The 11276-nt window shown below is 47.1% G+C and overlaps 1 protein-coding gene across 1 annotated transcript; it reads right to left on the bottom strand.

Moving 5' to 3' along the window:
- Window positions 1–2185: 2185 nt before the first annotated feature.
- nradd (neurotrophin receptor associated death domain) lies at window positions 2186–10531 on the bottom strand. The gene is made up of 6 exons (XM_084669237.1): window positions 10087–10531; window positions 5325–5457; window positions 4752–5114; window positions 3723–3912; window positions 3274–3425; window positions 2186–2839 (listed from the first exon to the last, which is right to left on the bottom strand). The coding sequence occupies exons 1-6, from the start codon at window positions 10126–10128 to the stop codon at window positions 2526–2528; spliced, it is 1194 nt and encodes a 397-aa protein (XP_084525363.1). The 5' UTR covers window positions 10129–10531; the 3' UTR covers window positions 2186–2525.
- Between the last annotated feature and the right edge of the window lie 745 nt (window positions 10532–11276).

Genomic DNA, 11276 nt, shown 5'->3' with positions numbered 1-11276 from the left:
CCTGATTACAGTGTAAATATGTGTAATAGAACCAGACTCATCTCCATGGGCGTGGGTCCGGGGAGGCATGGTGAGGTCCTAGTTCCACCAGCTCATCCCTCTGTACCAGCAGCCACGACTATCAGCTAAGCCCAGGACTCATATGGCTCTCACAGACCCATCAGGGTTAGATGGTGGTGGGCTTACATATTCATTTAGTTGGTTTTCAAGGTTGACTTATGAGATTGTTTTTTTTATGTATAATGAAGTTCAGGCCCCCCCACTCTTTATTGTGTAAGCACATTGTCATACTGAGTGTACAAACATTTTAAAAGACAATAAACCTTTTGTTAAAACTGAGTCATTGCATTGTCTACTTGTAAAGAAATTATTTGTATAGCCCTCGGGTTTCCGATAGGCTCACACAGAACCGAGGAGAACCAAGGAGAAAAAGCCTTCAAGTACATAATCGAGTTTAGATTAGTACTCTCTCCCTTATATGGAGTGTCTTTGGAGTGACAGCCATTACAGCGCGCACACACACTCACACACGACCATACCAGATGTCTGGCTCCAGTAAAGGGAATCAAAGTGATAGACTGCTTTCATTAGAGACGTTCTGACTTGAGCTGGAGGCCCCTGATGAGCCTGTAGGACCGAGCCCCGCCTCCACCCCCCCCCCCCCCCCCCCCCCCCCCAAGTGCCCGAGCATTCCGCCGCACTGCGCCTGCGCGTTCCAGACCGCAGCTAAGCAGTCCCGTCTGGAGTGCGTGACAGCATGCAACGCTGCCCTGGGCCCTGCTAAACGCCTGCTTCTACTTAGGATGGAAGGCTGAGAAATCATTAGCAGATTTCATCAGAGAGTAGCGCAAAAAGAGCTAGAATCACATTCCCATCTCGCTGGGGGGTTGGAAAACATATCTTCAGAATAGTTTAGGTGAAGCTTATCGTATTTTTACCCCCAAACCTCTTAAATGCCTCTTAACTGATTTCCCTGTCTTGGATCGGAAATGTTTCTATACACCATAACCCGTATAAGAAACAGGATCTGCCCCCAAGGTCTAAACTTCCACACTTTGCAATCTGTCAAGAGGAGAGAGAACTGTTATGTTGTTCTCCAGGCCCAGATCAATCACTTACTCAAGATCTAATCCCCTCCTTCCTCATAAAAAGAATGCTACTGCTCTGCGAGAGTCAAAAGCCCCTTTGGACAGGTTCACAGTATTCCCACATGAAGGGTATCTTTCATGTACATAGACATACAATATAGATAATATAATACACAGTAGAGCTAATTACAGATAAGGCTGATGTACAAGGAAATGTAGCGTAGTTAGGGACTAAGAAGCCTATTTAATCAAAACATTTTATAGTATAGAACTTGACCTGATTGGTGTACTGGAAACCAGCTTACAAAGTAAACACCATGAATCTAGACCATGTTCTATAAAAAACATTCTTCTTTTACACCTTGCAAACAAGATAACTTGTTTTGCATGCCACACTCAGATCCCTCTTTAAGTCATTACAAAGACAGAGATAAACATAGATCAGTCAGTACAACAGGCTGACGCCTGCTTTACTGCTCAGGTAGGACTGTTTCCAGTACTCTTGTCACAACACGCATCAATCTCAACAAGAACTATCTCATTCATACACGGTATTAGAAACTATTTATTACAAGAAATAACAATTGTACAAAAACACAAAGACAAGAAGTATACGGATGAAAAACGAAATAAGTGATTGATTGTTACACAATAATAAGGGAAGATTATCATGGCATGGCTATACACTATATCGAATAAGAGGATGATTTTTCTGTCCTTCAGCCCAGTCCTCTTTATCTGGCTTCAATGATGAGACACTCACATCGTGAGGAAGACAACCCAATTCAAGCCCGATGACGACTGGACACAGCAGTGAGCTTTATTGGGAACTTCAGTCTCTTACAGGAAAAAACGTTTCCACCAGTCAGGCCTCTACCTCCGGATTCGTGTTCTAACCCGACAGAGACACAGTGCTGGGACGCAGACATTGGATTTGCCAGATGCTGTCTTGGATGCTGCCAGTGTTGATGATGCACAAATGAGTCAGATGTCTTCACAACCCTGTTGTATGTTCTATATAAGCCGATCCCATTATGGTACTGTCTCATCACCATTTAATGTCTAGACCTGAATAGAACACACCTGAGTTCAATACATAAGAATACAAAGCATGACATTATTTAATGTTCCATCTTGTGTATCAGTACATCGATTTTGCTAGAGTCAAGGCACTGGTGCAAATAAATAGCTGCAGCTCTCAAACAGATGGCGAAGGAGGCAATCAGCAGAATGACGGGTGAAAAAAACCAGGAACCAGCCTCCTTTTTAATTCGAGAGTCCCTGAGGCCTGGGCCTTCACAGCACCCCGTTCCTGGTCACCTCCAGATGGTGACGGGTTGTCAGCCCCCCCCCTCCTCACCACCCACCAAAGTAAGTCCCCTCTCGTGTCCGTGAGTCTCCTGTGAGTGGCTGAGCCAGAGCAGGTGGGTGGGGCTCTTACACCACGGAAACGCCCTGCGAGGGGCAGGTGAGGGCGGACGCCACTTCGGGCCTCTCGATGCGGCCCAGTGCCGAGCACAGCAGGCCCAGGGTGGAGCCCTCCTGCTGGGCCCAGTTGGACAGCAGCGTGTGGACAGGGGCCTCGCCGCGGCCAAACAGGTCCAGCTGCTCGGCCTCGTAGCCCAGCACGGCCCCCAGCTGCCTCCAGCCCCGACCCCCTCCCTCCTGCAACAGGCGCTCCACCTCCTCCTGTCTGTGGGGGGGCAGGTTGATGTACAGACGGCTGTCCTGCTTGCTGTCTCGCTTGCTTCCTACAGCCGCGTGGGGTCGGAAAGGGGGGGGGGGGGTGGGGGGCAGATGGACGGAGAGGCAGACACAGAGGTTAGCCACTGTCTGAACTGCTGTAGTTACTTATGAGAAGATGAACAATTCAAACGTGGCTTCTTTATACTCATAGGTTAACCCCATGCAACGTAAAGCACAAGTGTCCTAGTCAGTAGCTGGGGCGAGGGTATGTGGAGATACATGAGGTTTACCCATTTCTTTGTTCGTGTATACCCTCATCACCATACACCCTGGGCCCTCATTTTAACCACCATGTATTTTTAGCAAATGTGCTATTAAAGTTTACCAACTTCATAACTTTACTTCTCAACTTCACTGGATACAGAGGGCCCAGTCGTGACTACACAGAGCAGAGTTCGTATTGTAGTTTTGGCGGTTGAGGTGACGGTGTGCTTCTCACCTTTGCTGGGCTGGCTGTCCTGCAGGCTGTGTGAGTCCAAGAAGACTCCGCTGTCGCTGTGGAGCTTCTCTACCTTCTCTCCTTCTGGAGCTGCTCCCAGCTCTGCAGCACGGGCCTTCCCCAGAGCCTGCTTCTGCTTACACGATGTCCAGCTGAGGAGAACACACACGCACAAACACGCACAAACACGCACACTTTAACAACCCCAATAACAATACTCCAACAACAACACATAAAACCTTTATGGAAAAATGTGTACCAAAAAAAAAGTCTGTTTTTTTGCATGCTGTGCAGTCTTCTAATCTACCAGCTAACATTCAGACCACAATGCCAACAAACGGTCTTGTATGGTTTCCCACAAATCAAGTTAGGATGACACAGTAAGGACCAACATCATTGTCACTTGTTTTATGGTTTGGTGTCCTGGTTGGGTGTGCAGTGAAACTCACCACTTGTAAGCCACGTAGAGCAGCAGGCCCAGGACCACAGCAGCCAGGACTGAGACGTAGGCCAGGATGTTGCTGCTGCCACCAGCCCCGTCCTGGTGGGTGAACCCGGGGGCCGAGCTGGACCCCTCCACCTCCTCGTTGCCCTCCTCGCTTGTCCAGCGGGTCTTATCACGGATGTGAAGCTTCTTATCTGGAGGGAGGCGGCGAGGCAAGTTTAGGAACAGTCTATACCGATCACAAGCTAATGATGTCTTGTGATGTCCACGAAACGTATGTCATTAGAGGCAAATGTGTTTCAAGTGAAGAGTGTGAGCCTGTTCTGAAGGTGACCTCTGTCAGGCCTCCTGGGATTAAGAAATGGGCCCAGGCTCCAGCCCTTTGGCCCCCTCTGGTTACACCCTACCTATTTTAGGATCTCTCTGGGACTAGGCTGACCTCTGTGGGGTCGTGGGGTCACACCCTGGACTCCCTGTATGTGTACAGATGCCAGTCTCCTGGTGAGAGAGCGGGGCCATTTGGAACACAGCCGTCTAGCATGCTGTAAGGGTCACCAGGCTCCCCCGGCTCCAGCCTCAACCCCGGCCTTAGCCTCCATCCTGACCCCAGCCCCAGCCCCAGCCCCAGCCCGAGCGCAAACCCTCAACCCCAGCCCTAACCCCAGCCCAAGCCCTGGTCCTAACCCTGGTCCTAGCCCCAGGACTTTAGGGGTAGTTAGCCTATAACCAAATAACCATTTTGATTGCAGCACTTAAGTGTTTTTTTTCAGGGTACTCATGTTTCCAGGCTAGGAGTGTTGCCGAGCGTTCGGATGAAGGGTGGTTGCAGGTGTTGGCCATATGTCCAGTCCCTCACTCTTTATAGGCCTCTCCCCTTCTCTCCTACTTCTCCATCTCTCTTATCATCTGAGCATGTCTCTGCTACTTTCTCTCTAAAGCCTTTCTAAAACCCCACCCCACAACCCTCCATCATCTCCACCTCTCTTCCACCCTTCTCCTCCAGCCTCTCTCTCTCTCTCTCTCTCTGACTTACCCATGCAGATAGTGTCGGAGTTGCGCTGGCAGGCTCGGATCTCCACCTCGCTGTCGGAGCATCGGAGACATGTGTGGCAGGGCTTTGTTGTACTCTGCTCCTCTGAGAAGGTTCCGGGGCCGCAAAGTTGACACTCTGTGTTCCCCTTGACACCGCACTCCCTTGTCACCCCCTGGCCGCGCTCACACGTGGAGCAGGGGGCACACAGGCCCTCGAAGGTGCCGCCACGCCACAGGAAGTAGCCCTCGCCGCACTCACAGTGCGTGTCCTGGCTAGCGGAGCAGGCGGCCAGCGTGTGGATGCCGGCGGGACAGCGGGCGCAGGGTTGGCATGGAGACAGGTCATCGGACGAGGAGAACGTTCCTGGTGACAGACCACAACCAGGTGAGTGGGGGGGAACTCAGATGATTCAACCCACATCGGTCTATGTCTCTCGGCTCAATCCCTGATAACATTTTACACGATTTTACACGCACATATCCCACAGAACAGGCAGCCTTGAAAGGGAGCAGAAAGGAATAGAGATAAGGAGGTGTGACATTGTGGAGTCGGACCCTGTATGACAGGCCTCACCTTCAGGGCAAGGCTGGCACTTGGTGTCCTGTTTCCCGCACTCCTCCACCATCCCGGAACCAGGGGGGCACAGGCTGCAGCACTCCCCTGTCCGGGTGAACCTCCCACTGGCACAGGCCTCACCCAGGCCAGCCTGCAACAACAGCCACATGGTTCACATGTTAAAGAGAACCTCGTGGGCTGTCGTTATAAACCATATGGCTGCAACATGGTCTGGAGATGAGGAGATAAGATCTGTGCCATTAGTGGGAGTGAGGAGGGGAGTATTTGACTTTTTTAAACATTACCAAAAGATTCTTGTACAATTTTTCATACAGCTTTGTTAGTCACGGTTAGGTTAGATGATTCTGCACTTTCTGAGGGAAAGGAGTATAGTAAGTGTTTGAAGTTCCAGCCCCCTAACATCAAGCACAATCTCTGGTATCACTTCCAGTCAGTCCAGCCCTGTTCCTCTGAATGCCCAATAACAAGACCTCAATGTTCCACATGTGGCAGGGAAACCGGTTACACACACACACGTCCCTCGCCATTGGAAAAACCTGGAAAGTGTGGGTGTATCGAAAAATGGCCTTTTAATCGGTTTAATCTGCCTCAATTTTCTGTTTTCAGAGTCCTCTAGGGTTCTTATCTGCTGTGGGTGAGGCAGAGGCTGGAGGGGCCCGAGTCAGCAGCAGACAGCAGGGATCCAGTAGACATTCCTCAGGGCTTGAGCACCACAGACAGAGCCTAGCAGGAGTGGCTGGCTTTAATCAGAAGGCTTTAGACCAATGGAAAGAATAAGACATAAAAGGGCAAGGGAAAACACTCGCAAAGGAGAGGAGGAAGGAAGGAGTAAAAAAAAGGGCTTCCTCCCTCCCACACTGGTAAATTCCATATGAGTGTGAATGACACTGCGATGTGTGTATGTGCATGTGTGTGTGTTAGTGAGCGCACGTGTGTCGCGGGGGGAGATGGTTGCAGCCTCTGGGGAGGGGGGTGTCAGTTAACCAGAACTGCCCAGCATGTGAGACTCTGTTTGGGTGAGAGGGCCCTTTGATGTCACCCCCAAGCCCTGCAGGTGTGTGTCTATGGAGGTCAATACTACACCCCCACCCACCCCCCTGGCCCTCAACAACGGCATCTTAAACATGTACACGTTTAGGAAAGATTGGCCCACTCGCCCCGGGGGCTGACAAGAGCAAACAGATGTCTAACAACCAACCTCCTGCACAGGAGAGAAGTAACAGCTAAACATCCCCTGATCTGTGATGTCTCTTTCTCTCTCTCTGAGGTCTGCTTGGAAACAGTGGCAGCATGTGTCAACCTGTGCAGCCTCTAACCAAAACCCATCACACAAACACGCTCTCTCACACACACATCCACACGCACCCACGCACACTCACGTTCACACATACATGCTTGCACACATCCACACACACCCCATGCCATACCTACACTCACAGAACACACATATTTCCACCGTGTTAATACTAGAAATGGAAGCAGAAGCACGTTTCGCTCCAAAAACAACTATCAGCTTTGCTCCTGAAAGTAGTGAAAGATCGGAAATATATGGCTATCTTGAAAGGGGATAAGCTGGATCAGATCACAGGCTGGAACACAACCAGAACCAGAATCAAGGCCTTGTTTTGTGTAGGTACCCAGGCCCTGTCCTCTGTACGACAGAAGGATCCATTCAGCTAACACTCTCCAGCCTCAAAGTTCTCTGGACTCTGACAGATAAATATTTGGTGGCAGCGCTGCGGCAGTTTTTTGGGGTGGCGTCTCCCTGTAGCTGTTCTCTCTGCGGTCTCTCAACTGCCCTGGTTCTGCAGGCAGACGTTTTAGAGAAAGAGCAGGGCTCTGAACAGGCACTGGTATTTCCTCCCCTAGTTCCCTAATATAGAGTGAAATATTTCCTTCATGCTCTACTGCGAGTGGAGAGCCCCGTGCTTGACAGAGAGTTTAATGAATATAGTCAGGAGTGCCTATAAGAGCTCCAGCTTATACCTGACACAAACACGTACTTGTGATGTGGGTGATGGGTTTCAGTTTCTACCTACAAAAAAGACAGAACACACAAACAACTTCAAAATACTTCAACAAAAATGAGTGAGGCACTGTTGCTCAGCCAAATTTAGGTCACACGTTATCATTACGATGATGTTGTGATGACTAGCCTGGGAACCAGATGAATCTGCGAGCTCATGGTTTATTTGCTCTAGCAGATGGGTCTGGCCACCCTCCCATTCAAACCCATTTCCCTCCGGCATGGAGAAGGCCGGGCCAATCACAACCATTTGTCTGATATGACGTGGGTTAAATAAGATGACTGTACAAAAGAGTGCTGTTGAGGCATTTTTGTAAAAAAAAACAAGATACAGTTTCAAATGTATCTGTTTGCGTCCAGAGACATTTGTCTGTGCCTGTTGATAAGCCCCTTGGAGATCAAACCAGGCCAGGCTATCGGGCGACTGGATTTAGTATATAAACTGTTTGTATAGCTGTGTATCACTGTGATTTGGTAGCTCAATACATGGTTATAATTGTAGCACCTTAGGAACTAGAATCCTTTACTGTGTCTCTCTGAGGGGTCATGGAGTCAGAGAGTGAAATGAAAGAGGAAAGAGGTTTGGGGAGAGAGAGAGAGAGAGAGAGAGAGAGAGAGAGAGAGAGCGAGAGAGAGAGAGAGAGAGAGAGAGAGAGAGAGAGAGAGGGAGGGGGGCTGTGATTGCTTTCTCCACTTGGGTAAGAAGTTGTAATTTACAGGGATTCCCATGTGAGCGAGGACCACCGTGCAGAGCTCCTTTCAAGAGGGCAGTAAACGCCACGGCTGTCATATTCACTCTGTCAACACACACACACACACACACCTACACACACACACACACTACTGCCTGGCCCTCTACCTCACTACCGCCAAAGCCGCTCCTGGGTCTTTTTGAAGGGATATCACTTTAGCCGTGATGTATGGGCTCTGGCTGCAGCAGCCTGGATTTTCCACGTAAATCTAGCCTGAGTGATGAGCAGATAAAAGGCCCGAAGCCCCAGGAGCCAGGGGCTCTCTCTCCAGGCTGACACTGACCCCTGGCCCTCACACCCGGGCTGCAGCAGCAGCAACAGCAGGGGCGTCACCAGCACCAGCACCTCCAGCAGGGGGAGGGAGCAGGAAGAGGGGGGATGCATGAAACAGCCAGGAAGCTGTCCGTCTGTCTGACTGACTGCTGTAGCTGACCTGCCTGTCTGACTAACTGCAGTAACTGAACTGCATTTCCCTCCTGCACCAATGATTGTCATTATCTGCTCTAGGCTGGTCATCCTCTCCAAGAAATTAACAGTTGATGTTACTTATTCATGTTAGGATTATGTATTTACTTTGCATTGATTAAAAATAAAACCATTTCCCCCCATGTAAGTTAGTATGAGGCACATATTATATATTTTTGAATCTGGACAACCACAGATGTATTTTTCTCTGTCATGTTGAGCATGCATGCATCTCTTGTCGGTATGACTGGAGAGAGGAGCTGACCTACTGCCTCAGAGCTGTGTTCACAAGGAACCAATCTCTTCCACAAGAAATCTGCTTAGCAGCTGAATGGAAATTCCCCTTACTGAGTTCTAAAAATCTTTCCATTTTCTCTCCACAGACAAGAAGAAAATTCTAATTATTTTGTGCCGGATTTCCAGAACATAACAATACTCAAAATCTACGCTAAAATTATAAAGAATTGCCCAAAAAAATGTCTCAGTCATTCTATAGAAACATACGCAGGGCATTACTAAAGCACTGAGCCACCATGAGTAGCTTTACAAGTAGGACAAAGGGGTACCAATAAACATTCAGAATTTTGGGGGTATAAATCTTACATAAGAACTCACTGTTTGAAGGAAAATAGACCGTTTCATTTTCTTAAACTGGCTGTGTTGTATTAATTGTCTTGACAAACAAAACAGGTTGGATGTCATTCAATTGTTGGCAACATACTCTTAATACCCTTTAGAGTGTGGTGTAAACAGATCGAATCTCCCTGTTATAAAATGAGAATAGACAGGATTAGGCTATTTTATACAGACATTTTACCACAGTGCTTTGATGTGGGAGAAAGAGTTTGGCTCTGAGGAACATGACAAGACATGTGTTCCCTAGTCCTGGGGTTTAGCCTGAGGCACATGAGTGTCAAACTGCTGTCTGGAACTGTGGGGACACGATTATAACACAGTTACTGATAGTTTATCACACTTTTACATCTTTAAGACTTTTAAGGCTATTGCAGTGAATACATTTGTTGGTAACAGTTTTTTGTTTGCTTTTAAGTTTATAGGTTATGTTGTATGCTCCTTTGGCCTCTTGGGGAGGCACGACTGTTAGTGAGTTCATTCTCAATTGACTTCTTTAATAAAAGTATAATTATGAAAAATGTTTTATAATTCAGTGGTTAGATTTCGAGTACAATGACCTATGTTATATTCAATGTGTATCGCATTTACCTAGGCCTACTTGACAAATGTTTTACACGTGGAGTTAATGATACATTTTGCATAGTTCTGAACTGGTTGGCCAAAATACATCCTTTTGGAAATTCTGTAGAAAACATTTCTGACATTAATCTTTGTTGTGGGATGAGGTCTCAAACTGTGCTGAAAATATAAAATTAGTCTAATAGCTATCTACTACGTTCGATTTGGCCTACTAAGTTAACATTGGTGTAGTTTAGCATGATAATATAGCTATGAGCAGAACCATTTGACTACAGAAGTTTCCACCACGGAAAAGACTTACCTTTGCCAGAAGAAAAAGTGTGCAGACCCATAACACAGTCATACTTCAGTTCTTCAGAGAAGTCTCCCTTCCAGGCGTCGCCCACTGACGGATCCAGATGGGTAAAATGTATCAAAAAAAACGAATGATGTTGCCACACAAAAGGGCCTCACTTCAGCAACATAAATACTCGACAGAAGAAAAAGTTAATAAAAGCTACTAGTCCGCTGATAAACGTTACGGGTGACAGCTTGTCCAAGAAAACCTCGAAACGAATTAACGTATCTACATGCTTAAGTAAGAAAACATTGAAAACAAAATCTGCCTTCCACATCTGTAAATTGTAATCTGATGAAGACAGTACTTGTTTCTCTAAAATCCCTGTGTTCGTACGTTCCGTCTGAAGTACCTCTAAGATAGATGAGCAAACTTCGTATCCAAGTCTTTCTATGGCTTGAAGTACCCCCTCCGCGTTCTGATTCTTCCACCTCTGGAGCCCAGTACCTCGCTGTCTGATTGGCTAGGAAAGTTAGGTAATAAGCATATTGGAGCGATATTTTAATTAGAAAATAGCAACTGAATTGAAACTTGGTTCATTGGCATAAACTAATCGATATGTAAAATAATTTGTTCAAATTTAGGTTTCTTGGTTGTTGTTCATAGAATAGCTGAAAATACTGCCGTAACAGATAAATAGCCTATCAACGTATAGGTAGTTGAGTTCAATTGCTATTAAAAAAATATTTTTTGGACAAAAAATGAACAGATTAGTGGTACACTCAAGACTTTTAACGGAACACCATCAGCTGTTGCCTGTTTATATTTGTTAGCTTAATTTCTTCAGGAATGACAAATCCCTGTTTAAATGAATTGATTAAATAGACTGAGCCATCCACGATGCCCATATTTGATCTCACCAATTCACAGGATTATAAAAAAACATTCGGTGAATTACAACACCTTGTAAAGGCTGCAGAATGCACCACATGGGGCCTGGTAACTTCAGAGAAAAACAAATGGGCAGATCTCCGAGACACAATAGCGGTGGCACTTCAAAGCCTGTTTCAGAAACCGAGGACAGTCTGCAGAGACATCCCCCCTTTCCCCTACATCCCATTCCATCTGAGTATTATTTATCGAGCTTTGTTTTCTCATTTTTTTCCAATTTGGTGAATCCCATTCACTGTGAAGAGTCTCCCTCTCTCAAACCT

This window comes from Hypomesus nipponensis, chromosome 2 (genome assembly GCF_054491055.1).
Source record: "Hypomesus nipponensis isolate SF chromosome 2, ASM5449105v1, whole genome shotgun sequence".
Taxonomy (NCBI): Eukaryota; Metazoa; Chordata; class Actinopteri; order Osmeriformes; family Osmeridae; genus Hypomesus; species Hypomesus nipponensis.
Note: the sequence above shows the minus strand (reverse complement) of the source record. Positions and strands in the feature narration are given on the sequence as shown.

Bases quoted from the DNA above. Each gene is read 5' to 3' on its own strand.
- nradd (XM_084669237.1), bottom strand. From the start codon at position 10,128: ATGACTGTGTTATGGGTCTGCACACTTTTTCTTCTGGCAAAG. The intron at 3,913-4,751 runs GTAAGTCAGAGA...GCCTCCCTCCAG, and splicing joins CTCCGACACTATCTGCATGG to ATAAGAAGCTTCACATCCGT. The intron at 2,840-3,273 runs GTGAGAAGCACA...ACGCGGCTGTAG, and splicing joins GGACAGCCAGCCCAGCAAAG to GAAGCAAGCGAGACAGCAAG.